Source organism: Caenorhabditis briggsae, assembly GCF_000004555.2.
Source record: "Caenorhabditis briggsae complete genome, chrX, whole genome shotgun sequence".
NCBI classification, from domain to species: domain Eukaryota; kingdom Metazoa; phylum Nematoda; class Chromadorea; order Rhabditida; family Rhabditidae; genus Caenorhabditis; species Caenorhabditis briggsae.
Genome location: NC_013491.2, coordinates 1,357,746 through 1,379,860, shown reverse-complemented (window position 1 = coordinate 1,379,860; position 22,115 = coordinate 1,357,746). Strand labels below are relative to the sequence as shown.

General features: G+C 37.4%; 6 protein-coding genes across 6 annotated transcripts; 2 read left to right on the top strand and 4 right to left on the bottom strand.

Moving 5' to 3' along the window:
• Window positions 1-1,717: 1,717 nt before the first annotated feature.
• CBG16289 lies at window positions 1,718-2,713 on the top strand (the record flags this gene model as incomplete). Its single annotated transcript, XM_002643535.2, has 1 exon — window positions 1,718-2,713. One exon carries the CDS (start codon window positions 1,718-1,720, stop codon window positions 2,711-2,713), a length of 996 nt encoding a protein of 331 aa, XP_002643581.2.
• A 1,299-nt stretch (window positions 2,714-4,012) lies between these two features.
• On the bottom strand, window positions 4,013-5,817 carry CBG27420 (the record flags this gene model as incomplete). The annotated part of the gene is made up of 4 exons (XM_045238807.1): window positions 4,013-4,380; window positions 4,434-4,628; window positions 5,254-5,577; window positions 5,631-5,817. The coding sequence occupies 4 exons, from the start codon at window positions 5,815-5,817 to the stop codon at window positions 4,013-4,015; spliced, it is 1,074 nt and encodes a 357-aa protein (XP_045099787.1).
• Window positions 5,818-6,912: 1,095 nt separating this feature from the next.
• CBG16291 lies at window positions 6,913-8,535 on the bottom strand (the record flags this gene model as incomplete). Its single annotated transcript, XM_045238806.1, has 7 exons — window positions 6,913-7,178; window positions 7,226-7,350; window positions 7,402-7,529; window positions 7,610-7,720; window positions 7,763-8,016; window positions 8,127-8,220; window positions 8,470-8,535. 7 exons carry the CDS (start codon window positions 8,533-8,535, stop codon window positions 6,913-6,915), a joined length of 1,044 nt encoding a protein of 347 aa, XP_045095878.1.
• Window positions 8,536-9,298: 763 nt separating this feature from the next.
• Window positions 9,299-9,836, bottom strand: CBG27419 (the record flags this gene model as incomplete). The annotated part of the gene is made up of 2 exons (XM_045238805.1): window positions 9,299-9,561; window positions 9,611-9,836. 2 exons carry the CDS (start codon window positions 9,834-9,836, stop codon window positions 9,299-9,301), a joined length of 489 nt encoding a protein of 162 aa, XP_045099786.1.
• A 4,778-nt stretch (window positions 9,837-14,614) lies between these two features.
• Window positions 14,615-17,054, top strand: CBG27418 (the record flags this gene model as incomplete). Its single annotated transcript, XM_045238804.1, has 3 exons — window positions 14,615-14,775; window positions 15,841-16,920; window positions 16,982-17,054. The coding sequence occupies 3 exons, from the start codon at window positions 14,615-14,617 to the stop codon at window positions 17,052-17,054; spliced, it is 1,314 nt and encodes a 437-aa protein (XP_045099785.1).
• A 1,910-nt stretch (window positions 17,055-18,964) lies between these two features.
• Window positions 18,965-21,181, bottom strand: CBG27417 (the record flags this gene model as incomplete). The annotated part of the gene is made up of 7 exons (XM_045238803.1): window positions 18,965-19,057; window positions 19,463-19,543; window positions 19,978-20,061; window positions 20,441-20,509; window positions 20,614-20,712; window positions 20,822-21,040; window positions 21,098-21,181. 7 exons carry the CDS (start codon window positions 21,179-21,181, stop codon window positions 18,965-18,967), a joined length of 729 nt encoding a protein of 242 aa, XP_045099784.1.
• Between the last annotated feature and the right edge of the window lie 934 nt (window positions 21,182-22,115).

Here is a 22,115-nt window from a genome sequence, read left to right as displayed (position 1 = left end):
CTCTAATATAAGTCGACGCTATATGTACACTTTGAGCTCAATAACCTCGGTTCTTTTGCGAGATATCAAAAAACAGTCAACTGATGAATCGTTCATCATATTATCATCAAAATTTTCTTTTTAAAAAAATTTGTGTTACCTTTCATGGCGACCGAGGTAATTCAGCTCAAAGTGCAAGCACATTTTGAGCTTTTATTAGAGCATTTACGGTAATCTGGTTTAGTCGAATGAAAACCGTTTTTGACTAATTCGATCCGTTTTTTTTTTTGTTTTAATACAGGAGTCTGTTTAAAAAATTCCTTATTCTGGAAACCCAAAGTAGTAAATAACATGACCCAATTCGTTTTTCATTCTCCAAATTTCGAACAACTTTTCGTTATAGCGGCGTTAGTACTTCTAATCAAGTATAATATGTATGTTCCCTACTTCCTCAAACGACGTATTGCATTTTCCTGTCTGGTTATGATTGGTACCTCTATCATGTAATATGCCATTCCTATTTATTGACCTCATTATTGTTTCAAAATGTCACTAAAACTGTCAGTAGTCACACCTGTTCTTGTTTCCGCTGTTTGAGACTACTCCTTATTTCTCGCGACACTATCTTCTCAGACTGTGGACCACTTTCATTTCCTTCTTCTCCCACCTCTAGAATTATTTTAATGATTTCTGTTTTTTTTTGTGGGATACGGTAACGAAAGATGCACACAGAAGGTTTCAACAAGTAAGTGTGAGTTGCGGTTGGTTTTGTCCTGTCGGCGTCTCTTTCATATGTGAAACTCATGTTAGCAGGTGCAGCCACAGAATTAGAAACATCAAACGATTGCCGATGAGCCTTATTGGTTGCCATAAAACTAGTGATGAGAGACAGACATATTTATGACATAGGCAATTTCTTAATTAACCTTTTTTAAGTCTTACTAAACATTTCATATTCACTATCAACCCGAAACGTCATTGGTTTTAGGCTTTTTGGATTTTCTAGCACAAAAAAGTTGGTTGCAGTTCTCTCCTTGAGAACCTGGAAAGGTTACGCGTTTTGTTTCCCCCTTCCGCGTTCTCAGTCCGCTCTGTCCTTCCGAGGCCGTTGTCTGAAGCCGTATTTCCACGCTAAAACTGAAAGTGTCCACGAAAACGTGACATTGATCTCAAATTTTAAGAAGAAAGCCACGTAACGAAAACTATCGTAACCTGAAACTTCCGATCCTTTTTTCTCAATTACTGTTGATTTTCGACAACTTTTGTGTTTAAAAGCTCCAGAAAAGTCGTAACTTTGCCACTTGGTTTTTCTCCCACAGCTCTAACTTTTGCGTACTGACACAATACCTATTGCAAGTCCTAATTTCTGCTTTCTCACTTTCTCAGAATCATTCTCAATACTTTCTCTTATATGTCTCTTCTGTACTTACCCAGGATTGTTTAGGGTCATCTCAGTGCCCTCTTCACATCGTCATATCATGTTAATGCGTCTTTACATACTCATAGTTTACCATACATAGTTTCCTTCTTATTAGACATAGTTAGATGATGGGAATGGGCGGAGACTGTCCAGGTGTGTCTATTGCAGGTGTGGTGCTGAACACCAGTTTAGGTTCCTGTTATTGAGCTGAGCTTTGCGTCTCTTCGCTTTTCTTGTCTCTCATAGTGTGCTTGCTTCCTTCGCTCATATTTTTTATCTTGTTCCTTTCACAACTTTTCAGTTACTAAATTTCAGATGATGTCTCAATACTCGCCGTCATCATCCAGATCATACAACTCTTGCCGCAACAGTATTTCTTCTGATTCGTCATGCTTTTCCAATCAAACTCCAAGAGATCTTATCCCATCCCTCATGTCACTTTCTCTGGATTCGCCAGTTTTCTCATCTCCATCTCCTCCAACCACACCAACCATCGAGCAGCAGCATCCAGAGTTCTTCCTGTCGTCATCTTCATTTGCCAATCGTAGAATCGTCATTGGATCGTTTGATAGAATGGTGTGCCCAATCAGTGGAATGCCATTGATTACAGTTTCCACGAGAAATGAGGAAAATATGATGTATAGCTACAACGTCCACAAGAATAAAGTCAAAAATCATCATTGCGAAGGATGTGGACCACGTACCCAAGAAACAAATCTTCAACCAGTCTACTCAGTTTTCTGTTACAAATTGAACCGGTACGTCATTTTCGCCAGAAACGTCAAAGCAAAGAAAGTTGAAAAGTTCGTGTTCTGTTCCGAGACTGGAGGATTGGAGCAAGTTCGCAGAGACGATTTGATTTTTGAGGAAGGAATTTCATATCCATTCATTCTCATTGGCCCACACAAAGAGTATATTCAATGGGAAGGAAAGCAGTGGAAGAAACAAAAAATGACCAAAAATGGATGGATTCCAATTCCACCTCGTCCAGTCAAAGGTCTGAAGCCGTTGGAGAATATTCCTCAAATCAACGTGCCACCACTTCCTGACCTGCTCGTCTTGTTTTGTCCACACTTGGCTGCTGAAATTCTGATGGTCAGAGAGAACGGGCGCGTCATTCGCACATGTGTCTACAACGAGCTCACCAAGAAATTTGAATACAACACAAGCTGTGCGAAATGCGCTACTAGTGTATCGTACAACAAGGCAGGGAACAAATCAACTTGGCATCAACGGAAACCGGACCAACAAAGACACCAGCAAAGATTTGTTCCTGAGCATAGACGTTTCGGAGTTGGGGCAACTCAGCATTAAACTGGTTCATCTTGGTAAGTGACTTTTCTTTCATGTTTTCTTTCAGTATAACATCTAAACAAAGAGAAATTCATATTCATTCTTTCAGATCATCGACAGCTAATCTGCTGACTACTACCGATTTGTGCACTCTTCACGTCATTATTTCCTCTACCAGCATCTGATGCCCGCTAACTTTCTTCTTTTCACAATCTTTAACTTTTACAACTTTTTACTTTCTTTTGTTGTCTGTCTCGTTTATGTCTTTCAATTGTTGAGCTGTTTCAATCGTTTTAAGATTCGTCTAATACATTTTTTTTTGATTTTTGAGTTTCTTATCTTTTTCATCTAAAAAGAAGATCCGCCAAATCAGGTTTATTAAAATTGGAAACTTTAGAAAAATAGTGAAGGTATATTCAGTTCATCCATCGGAAAGTATAGAGAAAACCCCGCAGATGAAGTTTGAAACAACAAAGGTGGTTACTGTAGGTGGTACCAAGGATGAGAACTCGGAAAATGAGAACTGCTACATATGACAACTGGAAAATAAGAACTCAGTTTACCGGCTCTAACTTCCGGCTCAGGATTCAAATTTTTATGAAAAATATTTTCAAAATGGTCTTGTTCTTCACGATACTTCAAGATTTTCCGAAAAAGTCCCTGTTTCGACATTTACTTTACGAGTTCTTATATGTACGAGTTCTCATATGTAGCAGTTCTCATCCCTGGTACCACCTTACTGTAGACTAGACTCCGCCTCTTTAAATTTTACATACAAAAATTGCCGGTAAACAATAAGAAGCGGAGCTAGGATCAGTGAACAACAAGGTTGTTTACGCATTCATCTGCACGATTTGAAACAGCAATTGAATGGATAGGGAGAGAGAGAGAGAGAGAGAGAGAGAGAGAGAGAGAGAGAGAGAGAGAGAGAGAGAGAGAGAGGGAGAGAGAGAGAGAGAGAGAGAGAGAGAGAGAGAGAGAGAGAGAGAGAGGGAGAGAGAGAGAGAGAGAGAGAGAGAGAGAGAGAGAGAGAGAGAGAAGTGAGGTAAGTTAGAGAGAATTGAGATGGTATGTTCATGAGATAGTGCAGAGAGAAGTGAAATGGATTCGTGAAAAAGATTAGGTTATTTTGTCAGCGCTATTGTAGAATGAGAATGCTATTTAGGTTAGTACACATATTACGAAATCATGAGTAGTGGGAATGGGTTATGAAATTTTTGTTTAGAATGGACGAAACGAGAGAATTTGGCATTTGAGGGTTCAGAGAGAAGGATAGTGCGCTTAAAGAAGGGAACACGGGTGTACATAAAAATATCAATTCTACTTGTCTTCGTATTTGGTCCAGTCATGTTTGAAACTCTCACAGAGGAAGTCCTCTTTCGGTTCCGCGTCTTCTGGCCAGCAACATGGAACCATTCCCTTCAACGAAAACGCTTCACGGGTTGTCTGCTGAAGCGACCGCAAATGGCTACCGTATTTGAATGCTAGGTACTCTTCGATCCGATTCTTGCACCACTCGGTCTCAGCATACTTGACAGCAAGCACATCAACATAGACTTCCTTATTGACCGGCGCTTCGTGGAAGTAAATGTACTTGTACGCTTGAAGAAGCTTGTTAGGGACGTCGAAATTAGAATAAATCTTATGGATTCGATATTTGATGTATTTCTCTGCTTCTTCTTTGAGTTCTGAAAATATGATGATCAGAAAAATGAGAAGAAAAGTCTAATGGATATCTTACTTTCCATTTCCGTTCCATACAAATGCGCAGTTTCTTGTGGCAGTTCTTTATAGAGTATCTCGCCTTCGTCGGTCATTCTCAACATTCTATGAAGTTGCCTGCGTTGGCGCATTACTGGATGTTCATATCCGCCGATACGAATTCCCTTCGGAGTGTCCAGTTTGTACTTTTCCAGACAGAAATCCATTTGATAGACTGGAAACTTAAAAAATATTGTGCAAAAAATGAGAGTGATGGAAAAACATTAAAGAAGGGAAGTGAAGTACTGAAGGTGGAAAAGAGGAAATATGGTCATAGTTGCTCGAATTCCCTCACTTACTCTTTTTTGTGTTAGTGGAATGTGTTATTGCAGATGAATATTAAAAAATCCAAATACCGAAAAATCTAATAAGACATGGACAAATTTTAATGGTCATACGATACAGAAAGATTTGAAAGAATCGCTGTGGATGAGAAGACGGGGGCGGAGTGCTTCAGATGAAAAAAAAAATACTTCGTAATGCTCTTATGAAGAAATATCGAAAGGGAAATTTTAGACTCATGTTCAATGCGAAGATGTTATGTCTAGACAAAAATTTCGTTGTCTTTAAAAATATCTGAATATCGAAAATTGAATTACAAACTTCAAAAGATGAGCATCTGAAACTTTGAAATGACCTAATTTCTAGAAAATGCTTTTTTTAGTCTCTCTTTATCTATAAAATTGCTTTTTCGTAAAGTGGGTAGTTCGAAAGGACAAATAGGGAAAGATGTAGAGATGTAGATTCAAATGTATCACGTCTATTTCATCGTATTTAGTCCACTTATGCTTAAAACTCACAGTTGAAGTTCACCGTCGACTCCGCGTATTCTGGCCAGCACCATGAAACCATTCCTCTCATTGAAAATGCCTCACGGGATGTCTGCTGAAGAGAGAGCAAATGACTACCGTATTTGAATGCCAGGTACTCCTCAATCCGTTTCTTGCACCACTCAGTCTCAGCATATTTCACAGCAAGAACATCAACATAGACTTCCTTACTGACCGGCCCTTCGAGCAAATAAACGTACTTGTAAGCTTTAAGGAGCTTGTTGGGGACGTCGAAATTAGAATGAATCTTATAGATTCGATATTTAATGTATTTCTTTGCTTCTTCTTGGAGTACTGAAAATATGACAATCAGAAAAAGGGGAATACAATTTTAAAAACTATCTTACCTTCAATCTCCTTCTTGTACAGATGTGCTGTTTGCTGTGGCATATCTTTATAGAGTATCTCGCCTTCGTCGGTCAAGCTCAATATGTTGAGAAGTCGTCTGCGTTTCAGCATCACTGGATGTTCATATCCGCCGATACGGACTCCTTCCGGATTGTCCAAGTTGTACTTTTCCAGTCGCAAATCCATTGGATAGACTGGAAACTCGGAAAATACTGTGCAAAAAGAGAGAGTGATAGAGAAGAGAGATAGAGAAAGAACAGAAAAAGAACAGAAGGAAAGTGAAGAAATGAAGGTGGAAATGAGGGAACATGGCCATAGGTGCTCGCTTTCCCTCACTTTCTCTTTGTTCGCGTTAATTTAATGGGTTATTGCAGATAAATGCCAAAAATTTCGAATGCCAAAAAATCTAATAAGACATGGGAAATTTTTTATGGTCATGGGATACAGAAATTTTCGAAAACATCCCATTTGAAAAGTATGGGGGGGGCAGATGTTTTAGGAAGTATAATAATTGTCATGGTCCGGGCGAAAAGATCATGCGGAGTCTGTTTTCACGTTGAAGAGAAGACAGCTTGATGTTATTTAGGCAGTAATGTGTTCAATGCAAAGTTGTTATGTCTAGACAAAGCTTTTTTGCTTTCCTTTAAGAAATCTACAGTACTCCGCCAAATATTCATTTTGCATCTTTTTTTCGTTGTAACTCTAGGAACCAGAAGACTCAAAACACTTCTAGCTTCTGTGTATAGGTCATATGGAAACTTTTCAGTGTTCAAAGATTTAAAACTGATAAGATTGAGATTCGTCATTTTGATAACGATGAGATACAAAATATAAAGTTGTTTCAAGTGCTGCGTTGATACCATCTAAGCTACGGTTACGCAGTTTGTGTCGCCGACCAATGCCTACCGTAACCCCTTTTTTCAACGGTTTTTCGGCGTAAATTGCGTAACCGTAGCTCATCCGGTAACGACGCGGCACCTTCAGCAGCGGGTTTACAAGTTCAACTCCTCGTGAGGCGCATGTGAAGGATAATTCGAGAAAATTATTTGTTTCATGTCCCTGACTTCAAAAGATTTTCACAGATCTAAAGAGCATTACATCATCCTTCAATGATTTTAGAATTTTTTAATGTTTCATGATTGAATGAGCTGAAATTTTTAAGATATATTTTGCTTAGTCCATCGGGAATTTTCAAAAATCAGCTTGATAGTATTTATTATTGTTATGAAAGCTGCACTACAGTAATACAAGAAACATTCGATAAGAATAAACAAAGTTGATTCAACAGCGATGCATTGTGATATCATCATATAATTTCTTGCAAATCGATGTGGGATACTTCAGCTTGGCCAAAATGTTGAGCTTGTCTATTTCTCGCATATTCCGGTTAAGTGTGTGGCACAATACATATAGTTCTGGCAATCTCTTCTGCCACCCATCTTGTTGCATCATTTGACAATGCTCCAAGAGGAATTGAGAGTACATTTGTCGTTTGCTCGCCACATATGTTACAGCCATACTTGATAAAGGCTGAGGTACCGTAATGACTGAAAAAAAAACAAAAATATTGGAAGCATAATCTTTGAAGTGTTACCTGGATCAAGGAAGAAAATAACAATAATCAACAATAGTTCATCTTCAGTAACGGACAATTCGGAAAGACCCCCGATCATCCGACTTTTGATCGAATTTGCCATTTCTTGAGTTATTTCTAACTTTCTGTAAGTTGTACAAATTTGACTTTTGAATACATAAAATCTGAATTATTACTCTATTAAAGCTTCCGAAACAATTTCATGGCCCCCTGGAGTCACCAGTTGACCATAATCTTTCATCATCGAACTAAAAGCAGTAAATAGTAGGATTGCCTTTGAAGCAAATGCACGAAGGAGAACCATCTGAAAGTTTTATCTTGCTGTTTGTAAAAAATTGAAGCGGTGGAAGAGAAACACTGGAATGGAAACTACCGTAACCTCACCTGATCCGTAATGTCCAATTCTTCCATGAAATCCAAGTTGAGAAGAAATTCGATGGTTGTGATTATATCAATAAATCTCCAATCATTCTCTTTGAGTGGTTGGTTTGGATCCTAAATTAATTTTCTGTACACGACTCAATAATTTCCACTCACCTGTGACACTAATGCAGTATTTTCCCTTCTCACCATGTCTTCCAATTTTGGGTTCCCATAAGAACACTTTGACATCTGCAGTGTAGTCCTTTTCGTATTCAAATAGTGAAGTTGTTTGAGGGCTGTGCTGACTGTATTCTTTTCCCAAAGTTTTGGAGACATTAGAGTTGATGGCTTGATGAACATGCCAACTTCAATACATTTATGGAATCGGCAAAACTTGCAATGTGGCCGGCGAGAGTTTTCCTTAAGATCTGAAAAATGAAAACGAATTTCTTTGAATATTTTTACGGATTCTCGAAAAACAGTGAAGGATAGTGCCAATTCAGTGAAAACTGACTATTACTCTTTTTTTATGACTCACTTTCAAAACACTTTTTCTCACGAGTGCAACGGTAAACAAGGTCTAGCACCACTGTTCTCCGGTAGAACATTTTACATGGGTCGCAACTCAGAGCCTGAAATTTGTTATACAGCGTTCCACAAAAATATATGTTTAACCTAGCATTTACGAAGTCTTGAGAACTTGATTTTTGAAAACTTACCCCCAACGATTGAAATTCTTTCGAAATTCAAAATTATTCTACTGATAAAGCCAATTTTCCAATGAATTCCGTTTTCGAGATTTTGCAAAAATTAGATTGGTCGTATAGTTTTGTGAAATAATGTGAATTTCAATTTAAGCAAATTTAAATACTGTGACTCACCCCATAATTGATACCAACAGCTGATTTCGGACAAATTGAGCATCTCCTCGGAACTGAATGTAGCATTGAAGAAGAACGTAAGCTATGTCAGAATTTCTCAAACAAAGAAGGAAGTACAAAATGCATAAATCAGAAAATCTAAAAAGAAAATGAATAAGAAAAGATTTTTTAATCTTACGAAAAAGTTTATGTATGTAGCACAAAATAATAGTGATCAAACGTTTTGGGAAGAGATCAGACTTAATACATGTTTTGAAAAAGCAATATACACGTGTTTTTACTATTGAAAAGAAGCCAGACTAGTATCGCGTTTATACTACATATAGACAGTAGAATTTTCGAGATTTCTTATGAGATTCTTCTAAAAATTCAAATGATTCAGATATGGAGCAAAAAGGAATCTGAAAGAAATTGAATGATCTTCATGGCTCATCAGAGCAGCTGAAAAACTCGAGAAAAAAAAGAAATACGAATCAGCTCTTTTGATCTTATATTTTGATATTTTTTGATATTCAGATTTTTTGATCTATGAAATTTTCAGCCCTTTTGAGAATTTTTGACAGTTTTTGGTCACCTGTAATTGTGCACTGGCTTATTTCTAATGTTATGTGATCCATAGATCCAGAAGAAGAATTATGAGCTCTGAAAGTAAATTTAGTTCTAGCTTGTTGATTTTGAACATTTTTTGGTGTTATTATTTTTAAGAGGAAAAGACCAAAAAAAGATTTAAAAAATCTCAAGAGCAAGTTGACCGATCAGAGTCTTCAAATATATTCAGGTGCGTTTTTTTCCAAAAAAAAAAATGCTCAACGTCTTTATTTTATGAGTTCTAAGGAAGATCCTTGATATCATTTCTTGCGAAATTTGCTTTTTCATTGCATTTTCGTGCCTTTCCCGAAAGAAGTTGTTGGAAATATGTTCCGAGAACCAATTCAACGCCATTCTCCAGTTCCTTTCCAAGCCCATGGATGAGGACCACAAACTTGATTTTATCGTCTCGGAAGTTAGGCATTTTTCGAAATTCCACTGTCTGTAGTTCGAAAGAAATTTGAACTTGTGGATCACAATTTGCCAAAGTCAGTGTGACCTCATCTGGAAACTATGCCTTATTAGATTAAGAGCATTAGAGAATAAAACTCACAGTAGTCAAGCTTTCGATCGCATTTGTTGAATTCAAAGCCATGGTCAAATAAGGCACAGACTAACGAGAAATCGTGATCATTGAGAACTCGAGTCGCTCTCTTCAAAAACTTCTGAACGAAAACTTCGGGCGTGTCGGTACTATTTCCGCGTTCTTCGTCAATGGGAAGAGCGGAAGCTCCAATGAAGAAGACAATCAGAAGAGAGAAGAAGGTAGTAGATCTCATTTCTAAAATTGGAGTGTATGGTTTTCATCTTTATTTATATCATTTTGAGTGTGTGTGGGGAGAGTTATAAATGGGTTTTGATGACTTTTGTTAGGTAGTAAAATTGAAACAAAAGAGTGGAAGAACTTTATTGTGGATGGTGTACCTTAGAATGGCAATCTTCGATCAGAGGAAAGAAATAATCAAATCGAATAATATTTCTAACAGAATGATTGAAGGTTTTGTACTGGAAAAAAGGAGAAATTCCAAAATTTCACAAAAAAATCATCTGCACTTTTCAAAAGTCATGAGATAATTCTGATCAGAAACTTGTTTGTTGTTATTGTTGTTTTTTGTGATCACTGATTTTTCATATGGATGGGTTATTTTCTCATGTCAGTTTTCTTTCAATGTAGATTATCTTTTCAGCTCGATTGACCTCATTTTACTGTGAAAAGACAAATGGAGAAAAAGACTCTGTTCAGGTTCATTGATTCAGATTGCGCATCTCGGTCTTGAAGAAGATCACAACGTCGCACCGTCGCCACGAAACCTTTTTCTGAGTGCAAATATTGTTCTCATAACTTTGTTTAGATGTTTTTGTAGTTCATTAAACATTCTTGTGATGACGTGAGACGTACCACACTTCCCTACATGAAATCTGACACCACTTTTCTAATTGGAAGGATGAGCGATAAACGATACACTCCCGACAACAGGTGTATTGCGCAACTATTCGAATCATACGGTAGCAGATGTTAATATTGTGTCATAAGGGAATATACATATTATGGAGGTGACAAATGACCTATCGAGGGGATACGGTAAAGAGAGCAGGAGTTGAGAAGAAGAAACATATTCAGGCATGTCTTGAGAGCAAGGGGCCTCACGGAATAGCTTCTTCCAATGGATATCCTTATGTTCCTTGTATAAAAATCGTCTGATCTGAGCCGAACAAAGTTGAGCTGGTACAACCAAATTGAAATGGTCAGAGCAATTAACGATGTCACATGGAATTAAGAAAAATATACAGGGATATCTAAAAAACAGCAAATCTCATGGTACAGACTATACTATTGTTGAAAATATTATTCAAATAACCGAGTCTCAATAATGGCTTGAGTATTTGGTTGCTCGTTTCTATAAATAGACTTCTTAAATACATAAACGAACTACTTTGCAGCTTTTTTCGACAGTTCAAACGTTTCCGACTTATTGAGAGTTAAGATTCTCAGGTTTTGAGAGTCAAAAAGAAAATTGCTGGAAATATTTTTTTGCCTACCGTAATTTTATTGGCTCGAACGATTTTTAAATAATATTTGAATGCATGTAAATAATATATTGAATGCACCGAAATCTAAAAATTCGTGATACTCAGAAAGAGCAAGTACTGTCAAACAAACTTTCTTCATCGTCTGTTCCATTGGTTACTGAACAAGAAACAACATTGATCTTTCGAGTATGCATTAATTTCAAAAACATCACCACCCACGTTTGGTCATAATTTTCTCTCTGTTCATATTTATATTTTTCCACGATTTTAATAATTCTACTATTTTCATTGTTTTCAACTGTTTGGAAACAAAATCTGGGAATAATTTTGACTTTTCTGACACGAGTAACAATGAGTGGTTAGAAAATTAATCTGTTCTTAGTGAGCGAATACAGCAAAAACAGAAAATCTTCAAGAGACAGAACTCCATAAGAAATGCTGAACATTCACATTTTCGTTAGAAAAGTGTCCATGCATTTTGAAATCAAAAAATTGTGTTTCCCATGAAATAAAAACCGTTTAGTGCTGTGACCCTCCTCCGATGTACATTTTGAACGAAAAAAAAGCTGTATGAAAAAACAAAAGGTTTATAGACCTCGTCCTTTTTTTTTAAATTTGTAGTTTTCTTGTTGTTTCAGCTTTCTTCCCTGTCATTTCAACACATAGATTGCCAAGACTAAAAATTAGCGTCTTGAATACAGTACCTTCTTTTCAAATTCCCCTGTAATTTCTGACATCTGGCAGATTATTCCTTTTTGTGTTTCTCGCATGTTTCTGCCTTGCCAATGGGAACGACGATAAAACATAAAAGGCCGGTACGCCCCATTTAGATGTGGTCCTTTTGCTCTGCGCACGGTCAGCCTTTTTTCTCTTGGATCTTTTCTAGATTTTCGTATTTTCCAAGCAGAAAGCAAAACGCGCATTTCAGAGAATTTTTTTCAAATGCATTTCTTTTCTAAATTAAATAATCGTAAACACCAGGATGGAAAGACTTGCATTTTGAGCTCAATCATCTCGATTTCTAAGAGACAGAACAACAATTAGTCAACTGATAAAATGTTAGTGATAATATCACGAACATATTAACAGTTGACACATTTTTGATATATTGCATATGAATGAATATAATTGAGCTTAAATTGCAAGTATAGGGTAACCTTTTGATCGCATTCTGATTACGGTATTTATGATTTGTCAACTTTCGATTAAAGATATATTGAAGTAGATAAAACAGAAAATCGCATTTCTGATAAAAAATAATTGTTTGCTGTTCAAAGTTCATGCACAGTATTTTTGATCCTATTTTTCATTTTTCATTTTCAAAACTGTAGAACTTCGCCTCTCCTTTTTCTTTCTTCATTTTTCTAGTTCCGAGGAAATGTTTTTTTTTCTAGTTTCTGGGAAAGAATGTCTAACAACAGACAGATCAGATACAGAAGGAATCACCTCATACCTTTTTCATTCTTCTTCGTTCGCGGTGCGTTTATTTCTTTTTCTGTCTTTCTGATTTTTTCTCGTTGTTCCCGATAATACAAACAATTTTATATTTTAAAATGTTTTCCAACGACTTCGTTTTCGAGCCCAAATTCCTTTTTTATATGATTCTCGTAAATTTTCAAAAAAAAACTATTGTGCTCCTTTTTCCGTTTTTCGTTCTCCTACCTTTCGAAAATTAGAAAGTAGGTTTTATGGCCCAAAATTGCGAAACATGAACTATACATACTTCCTCTAATAGAGGCCCACACCGCGAGGGGCTTCAAAGAATAGAAACCCACCATCTATTAGAAACCCATGGGCTTTTTTTTAGAGAGAGGGAGTTCAAAATTCCAGAATTATCGGAACTGTGATTTTAGAATCAGACAATTTCTCAATTTCTGAATTTTCTAATTTTTAGATGTTCGAATTACAGATTTTCAGAATTTTAGAATTTTTTCCGGAATTTCAGAATTTCTAAATTTTGAATTTTCAGATTTTGGGATCTCATATTTTCATGAATTCGAAACTTTGGAATTCAGAATTGCAGAATGAAAATTTCAATACTTTTAAAACACTGAATTTCATAATTATTAACTTCGAAATTGTCAAATATCTGAATTTTATAGAGACGGAATTTTTTAAAAATAAACCATTGAAAAATAGAAGCCCACACTCTAATAGAAGCCCACCCTGAAAAAGATGTTGAAAAATAGAAGTCAAGAGGAAATTTTGTAATTGAGCTCAAAGTGAAAATATAGGATAGCCTTCTGAATACGGTATTTATGACTTGTCAACTTTCGATTAAAGATATATTAAAGTAGATAAAACAGAAAATCGCATTTCTGATAAAAAATAATTGTTTGCTGTTCAAAGTTCATGCACAGTATTTTTGATCCTATTTTTCATTTTTCATTTTCAAAACTGTAGAACTTCGCCTCTCCTTTTTCTTTCTTCATTCTTCTAGTTCCATGAAAATGTTTTTTTCTAGTTTCTGGGAAAAAATGTCTCACAACAGACAGACTTCTTTTTTGAGTAATCTTTTTTGCCATCGGCACAATTCCATCATACTGTCAGGCATTTTTCCATAAGTGTACTTCAAAGTGTTTAATTAACGTCATACTAACTTAATTAAGACCTAAGATTACCATTGTCGGAGAAAAATTCTGATTTATTGGTCTTTAATTAGTTCTTTATTTATTTGGCATCAGAGAGAGAGAGAGAATGAATCCCTCATACCTTCTTCATTCGTCTTTTTTCGTGGTGCGGTTTGATTTCTTCTTCTCTCTTTCTGTTTTTTTTTCTCTTTTTTCCTGATAACACAAACAATTAATATCTTGAAAATTTTTTCTACACCAATTCTACGACGGCGATTGGCGTTCAATAGAGCCTAAATTCCTTCTTACGATCGATTTAAACAACATTCCTGCTTCCGTTTTCCTTCCTCCGACTAATGTTTTCCGTTCCACATGTCTGATTCCTCAGCCCTTTTTTCAAAATTTTCAGCATTCTTTCTTTCGTCTTCCGGATTTTTCAATTTATTCCTTCTTCCTTTTTTGGAATTTTGAAATTCCGATTTTCAAATATTCCTTTCCGCCCATCTCCGTTTCTATTAACAGTATGTCATAATTGTTCCTTAAGAATGCGAAGAAGTTATCTTCGGTAATCGGAAAGTAGGTTTCATGGCTCAAAATTGCAAAACGTGAAATTTATTTGATTGGAGTAACTCTTGAAAGTGCATCGCGATTGAAAAATCAATTCATAGTTCATTTTTGACTTCAACCTTCTACTTTGTTACTTTTTGATTTGAAATAAAGAACAGAACACGGCTTCGCCAGCTGTTTTTTTATTTTCTCTCTCTGTCTCTGTCTCTTTCTCATCCTCTTATCGTTTTCAACATGTTCGAAGTGTTGAAAAGCGTTGGTTTCCTTTTAAAGCGTGTTTGGCTATTAGAATGCTTGTGAAAAATTTGGAGAGTTTTTTGGACCCTTGGAAGATTGATTTAACATCTTCTACGGGACAAGAATTCAATTTTTGTTGCAGATCATTAACAATGCAAAGCTCATCAAACAACTTTGCTGATCGTGAGGAATGCGAGAGAAAGATGAATGAGGACGTGGCAAGGAACGTGAGGGAAATTTTTGAGAAGACTCAACTGCGACCAGCTGATGGACCACGGGCCGGCCGTCCAAAGAAGAGACAACAAGAGAATACGTGAGTCTTGGGAAAATAGCTACCGTATTTTCTATAATAGAAGTCTACTTCTAAACTCAATCATGTATTTTGGATATATGTACACTTTATGAAAAGGGATGCCCTTGAGAAAAGGGGCAGGATAAATAGGGACCATGAAGAAAAAATTGGATTAAGTAAATATTTACCGATTTTTTTCAAGTTTTTTAACTGTTTCTATGTGATTCTCTTTTCTGTTGTCATGCTTCTCTCTTTACTCATCATGTCTCGAAAATTTGCGTTCGTTTTCGTTGCATTTTTTAACTGAAAAAAACGTTTGATTGTGTTACCAAATAGTCTACCTTTGATTTCAAAATAACTACAAAGAAAACAGATTAAAAATCAAACACATGTGTAAAAAATCAAATAAACTGAAACTTTCGAAAAGTACTCTGTGAGAAGAAACAATCCTAAACAACAAAATTTCAATGGAAACAGTCAAAATATTTGAAAATATCGGTAAAACCTAACTTAGCCATAATTGTCCCTTTCTAATCTACCCCCCCCCCCCCTCTAGTCTCGTGAGCCACCCTCTGTCAAAAAGGTTGAAATAAAATTAACTGATGTAAAGTCCAACATGTAATTATTGTAAAAGTTTTGATTAGAATAATTTGAAATGGTGCTGAAAAAAGTTGTAAGCGGCGTGACGGACTTGCCCCGTGGGCACATCAGCAAGACGTTGGAAGCATCGGAGAGGAGGGAATTTTATTATTATTATCTTATCAGATGACAATGTTTTGATACAGGAGCTTATATAATTGAACTGACAGTGCACGCATAGGGTAGGCTCCAATTAGAGTATTTACGTTACGTTGGTTTTGAGTACTAATTGGTAGAGGAAAACTAGTTTGTCCTCCGAGCAAGATTTTTGGAAACAAAACCGAATCTTTCTGGTTAGAGCACTTTTTGAGTTGGGTAAAGCGGCCTAGCGGTCATAGAATTTTTTGGATTTTGGTAGAAATGCTGAAAGGTTTGGTCCACGACAACCTACCCGTTTTCAGACGTCTTGCATTCTCTAAGTAAAGACTGTTATGAACTATATTTCAGAAAGAAAGACTGCGGGGTTTCGTCTGCCCCATCCGACGCATCGTCATCGCAAGAAGCCACCCGTTTGACCGTACCCTTTCAAAGCCAAAATGCTGTACACGACGACATGTACGATGTGGCTGCAGACTTTCCATCTTTTATGGAATTGGATTTTGGAGAAGAGTTCAAAAATTTCGACTATGCGACAATTTTCGGAGACATGGAGCATTTTGAGGAACAGGAGATGATCCCATCTACCTCTTCTGGACCACCTGCTCAAGAAACCAAAAAGAGAAGGCATTGGAAGCCAAAGGAAGCCCCATGCCCGCATTGCGGGAAAGTGTTGTCTTCCGCGACCAATGTAAAACGGCATGAGAATAGCTGCAAAGTATTTAAAGACAGAACTACATTTCCACAACCTTCCGAACAGCCGGCGCCGGGAAACAAGAAAAGAAGAGTTCAAACATGGAAGCCAAAAAATGCAACATGTTTAAATTGCGAAAAAGTGTTTTATTCTAAACACACTTTGAAACCGCATTTGGAAAAATGCAAAGCCAAAGAAACGGACACTCTCCAAATGATTGATCAGAATATCTCTGATAATGTTCCTGTATCTTCTAATCAGCTATTTAGTTCTTCTCGTCACGAACCGAGAAGAAACAATCAAGTTGTGCTGGAACCAATCTTCTATAATTGGAGCCCTAGGATGTCTCAATCACTCGAAGAAGAAATAAAAAATGAACCGGAAGCCTTGACACCACAAAGTAATGCAGTATCCGATGGAAGAAACAAAAGTGAAACCGTTACAAGATGTGGAAACCAAATCTTCTCGAGACCGCCTGTCGAAATGCCCGTCCGAGTGTTCCAGTCCCCGCTGAATAGCGGAAGTGGCCCAAAGAATGCTCAGGAAGAAGCAGTCTCACAACTTGAAGCACCAGTGAGGAACCAATGTGATGGATGCTTTAAGCCGTTTCCTTCGCATTTGAGACTTCGACGACATAAGGACAGCTGCTCAGTTATTCTAAGAAAGAAGATGCTCGACGCCTATGAAAGGCCAGAAGATATTTATCAACAAATGCAACTTATCTCCAACAGACCAGGGTTTGTTTTATTGATTTTTTTTCTTTTCAATATGTAAACATGTGATAATTATATTTTTCAGGCAAGACTTTTCAACTTCTTCTTCGAGAGAGCCATCTTCGTCAATCAGCCCTTCTCTCAGCCACGAAACATAATATTGTTGAATACTCCTGGTCAATTTTGTAAATCTTTAATCAATAGTTCCCATTTATCCTTCTAGGTCTAATAATTTTCAGTTCATCTTCCGCTTTAGTTGACATAGCATTTCTAAAATCTTTTTTCTAATCACTTCATTGAATCTTGATTTCTTCCAAACGTTATTGTTTTGTCTATATTAGCATAATTGTCTCATCAAATTAAAACGTTTGTTTCTGTTATTTATATGTATATTCTATTTTTTTACAGTCACAGTTGTTCTTTTAAATGTTCCCTCTGATTGTTTTTTTTTGTTTTCTAATTGCTCAGAGTCTTTCAATTTTTTTCGATATAAATATTCTTTAGTATAAATAAGCATCGCTTGAGCACAAAAAACTTTTTTTTAAATTTTCATTTTCAAAATAACGGATAAATTGAATTTTTCAGAAAAAAAAGGGCAGAGATCCATTCTTACTATTATGTTGGAAGGAAAGTAACTGTCCATTTTTAATTCGTGAAATAACACAAAAACAAGAATTCCCCAAGATTGACAGTATGCACCGTCGTGGTCCACGACATGCTGACAACATTCAAGTAACTTGTGCATACCGTCGCCCCAAAAGCCAGCTGACCGCGAGTCAAAGTATTCCCAAAAAGGCGTTTTTATCTCATCGACAGTGTAAAATTATTTTCCCTCCAGATGAGGTTGCATATCTCCGAATAACCAATAATTAAAGGGTCAAGTCTGGAGTTTAAGACATGTGGACAGCCATTTATCCAAAGCGGCTTAGGACTAAATTGACTTTCTTTAAATAAAGCGGGATTCTATGTTCCACGGAAAGTCGAGTAAGACATGGGCCGCTTTAGCTGGACGGTTTTTCTTTACGCCCTTTTAAACTCCTGATTTGGACCTTTTATTATTGGTTATTAGGATAAATGCAACGTCATCTGGAGGGAAATAGTTCAACACTGTAGAAGAGATAAGATCTGGACTGAAAAAATACTTTGAGTCGCGTCCAGCGGGCTTGTGGAGAGATGGTATCCACAATTTACCCGAATGTTGTCAGCATGTCCTGGACCACGACGATGCATAATGTCAATCTTGGATAATTCTTGTTTTTTGTGTTATTCACGAATTAAAAAATGGACAGTTACTTTCCTTCCAACCTAATACTTTCGATCTTTTTCATTGCTCTAACCATTTTTTTTGTTGTACGAGGTCTACTTCTTGAATAAAATTTGGCTCTAATCCGCCGATTTTGACACATGGTACATTAAGATGGAAAGAACATGCACCACCAGTTCCTCTGCTTAGAAGGCATGTGTATATATGTTTCTCCCTCACAACTGCTATCTTCATCCCTTCGAGAGGTCATTTGTCACCTCCATAATATGTGTAGTCCCTTATGACGTAATATAAACAGGTGGTATTGTATGATTCGGCTAGTTGCGCAACACGCCAGTTGTGGGGAGTGTATCGGTAAACCTTCCAATTAGGAAACGTTTGACAGTATTTCCAGAATATTTCATGTCAAATCTGAGCCATAGTATAAGAACAACAAGCACAGAAATCATTCTCTTGATGACGGTGAGACGTTGAAGCTTTCTTTAAGACTCTAATGTCTGAATCAACAAATCCCAACTGTCTGTTCATCCTAGTTTTCTTTGTCACAGTAAAAGAAAGCTAAAAGGAGCGGAGAAAGGGGTCTGATACGAAGCTGAGACGGTTCTAACAAATAAACCAGATGTGAAGAACTCTAGAAACACGGCCAAAAACCATCTCGAATGTAGTCTGGGAGTAATTAGTAATCGACCAAATTAATAAGGACCTGATGCCCACCTATTAAGTGAAAGTTAGAAAAAATGGAATTTAATTATTCAGTAATTACAGTTTTATACAATTACCAAGAGAAAATGATTATCTGGGAATTTAGTTGGTGGGGTCAAAGATGATTTTATTTTTCTTGGTGCGTGATCCCTTGATGACCAATTTTGGATCCATGGCGGAATCGCGGCGGGCAGTCTGAAAATTATACAGTTTTAAATTAAATTCAATTAAATTTTGCAGGTTTTACAGAATAGAACGATTATTAATGACATTATTTAGTTGTGCAGGTTGTTCCTTGCCGCTGATAGATTTCAATAAGTTGCGTTTTGTCAGTTTGGGTGGTTTTCGAGGAAAATGTTAATACACCCAAATGATCTTAAATTTCTGTACGAGGTAGTCTATACCAAATTATCCGGGGAGAGTTGTAAGAATTTAGGCCAGGTCAAACGGAGGCTAGCAGGGTTTAGAATGAAATTGGCTTAGAAAAATGCTAGGCACTATTTCAGGAAGATTTCAGCGACTGGTGTGAAAAACCTGAACTATAGCATCTGTCAGAAAATAGTCAGCGTCCGTCTACAATATTGAGAAAAAGATTCTCACCTTACGAATCCCACTGCGATTCGAAGTCCCGACTGGAGCAACGGCCTTAGCACTCGCCTTTGAGGCAGATGGGGTGGCAGCCTGAAAATTATACACTTGAGTTGTACAGAATCATAAGATTGTTTCAAGTTTGTGGTTATTGACTTGCCTATATTCATTTTTTGGCTATTTACTTTCTGCAGATAGACTTAAAAATTTTGCATTTTCTCAGTTAGGGTGGATTTGAAAGGACTGTCTCGTGCATACAACTGGCCTAAAACTCATGTACGAGGTAGTCTTTACCTCATTTTTAAGTGAAAGTTAGAAATAATGAGTTGACGTCTGATAAAACTAGGACTAGCAGGTTTGAAGGAGAAATTAGCTCGGCGTGGAATTGAAACGAAATTTAAGCAGCTGTTAGGAACTGTTAAAAAAAAGAAGTTTTGAGCGCCAGTTGTGAATAACAGAAGCCATAGCTTCTGTCCGGAATTAGCCAGCATTTGTCTGTAATATTCAGAAACAAAAAAAAAATTTACCTTACGAATCCCACTGCGGTTTGATGTTCCGACTGAAACAGTGGCGGCCTTAACAGGCGCCTTTGAAGCGGATGGAGTGGCAACCTGAAAATTACACATTTATGTTTTATCAAATCATACAATTACCAATGATATTATTCAATTTTTTAGTTGCTTGCTGCTGAGAGATTAGAACAACTTGCTTCTCCACAACTTGTGTGGCTTTCGAGGGGCAGTTTAATACATCCAACTACGGTCTACATCATTTTCACGCGATAGTTATAAGAAAACACTACAGATCAGACTATTACTAGCAGGTTTGTGAATGGAATTGGCTCATGGCGGCATTAAATCGAAACTTAAGCGAATGTTGAACACCGTTGTTGAAAGTTTTGCGCGCGTTTTGTGATGAATCTGAACTAAAGCCTCTATCTGGAATCTGCCAGCGTCCCTCTATGACATTAAGAAGAAAGAAAGTTCTTACTTTACGATCAACATGACTTTTGCCGCGTCTGGTGGTGGCGGCGGATCCCTTTCCTCCACTTGGCGGGGCCTGAAATCACTTAATTTCGTAGAAAGAACGTTTTGAAACTTCTTAAGTCCTCTATGGTTTCATTTTAATATTACCTATGTATGTTTAAATTCAAATTTGCTTACCTGGGTTGTGTGGCGCCCACTTGAGCCGGCTGGAGCAGCCTTGGGAATTGGAGTCCCGGAGGATTTGACACTCGAGGGAGCTTTAGCTGAGGCCACGGCCTGAAATAGCAAAGTTTCAAGGTGGGAACGTTTTGAAACTTCTTAATGTCTCTATGGTGTTTCAAAAAATGCACTGTGAATTTATTATGAAAAATTGAAATCTGCTTACCGAGCGAGCTGGAGTCTTCTGCAGAGGCTTTGTGACTTCTTTGATCAAAGGCTTAATGGCCTTTTTGGTCGAAGACTTAGTGGCGTTTTTGGTCGAAGGGTTAGTAGCCTTTTTGATCGAAGGCTTAATAGCCTTTTTGGTCGAAGGCTTAATAGCCTTTTTGACCGAAGGCTTAGCATCAGAAGACGCTTTTGTTGAGGAGGCCTGAAATTGTGCTTTCTTGAATAAAACATGTTTTCAATCAACTAAAGTTATCAGTATTCAATGAAAACTTACTGGGTCTGGTGGGCTTGGCGAGAAAGCTCGGCGAGGGAACGGAGCTCTCTTTCCGAGTGCTTTGGTCTTGGCTGGGGTACGCATGATGTTCTGGAACATTGTTTGAGATTTATCAAGCACGAAAACAAGAAGTTGAGTAATCAAGCAAATCTGGTGAAAAAGAACAGTAATCCGCACAAAAAGGTCTTGGAAACGGTGAGTGGTGTCAAGACAGAGAAGGGAATGAGAGAGGGTGGCTGGTGTATGATTCAAAACGCGCGCGTAGACGAGAGAGCAGGAGACCCAGAGAAAGGTGACAATCGGACGGATCGTATGGGACAGGCAGATGGTGTGGTAAACCACGCCCACATTGTTTCTCTTTCTCTTCTGGGAGGGGGACATAATAGGCACTGTGGCATGCTAAGAGCAGGATTGTCTACAGATGGTTTGGTAGGTGACCCTTGGCAATGGTCCCTCTGGTTACCCCTCTTTCTACTACAACACCACCATCACACAGCCTCCACCACACACCAGCGCACACAAGCAAGGTAGCGAACAGCTATCGTCTACATTCTCTCTGATTCGAAGTTATTGGCGGGAAACGTTTTTTTTAAATGTTTTTTAAAGAAATCCAGGATTTGCGAGAAATGGAGTTTTATCCATTTTTGCATTTTTTATGAAATGTCAGATGTTGTTCATCCAGAATAGAGGTCGTTTATAAGACAATAATGAAGATAGAAAAAAGACTTGTAAAAATAGAATCTTCCTCTGGTTTGCACGAACATGTTCCAAGACAGTCCCTCATTCACGCTTCTTTTGCAGCATTCTCCGGAACTCGATGCTAGAATTGTACTCGTGACAGTAGTCTGTGAAAAGAAACAAGAAGAATACAACCATAGTCAGCTCAACCCATCGAAAAAATATGTGGTGCTCTTCTATCACCACAACTGCTTTCTTCTGGGTTTTTTCGGTGGAATTGTTGGTGCTGTTGCGAGCACGAGGCATCTGAAAACATTTCCTTAACAACATCAAGTTAATA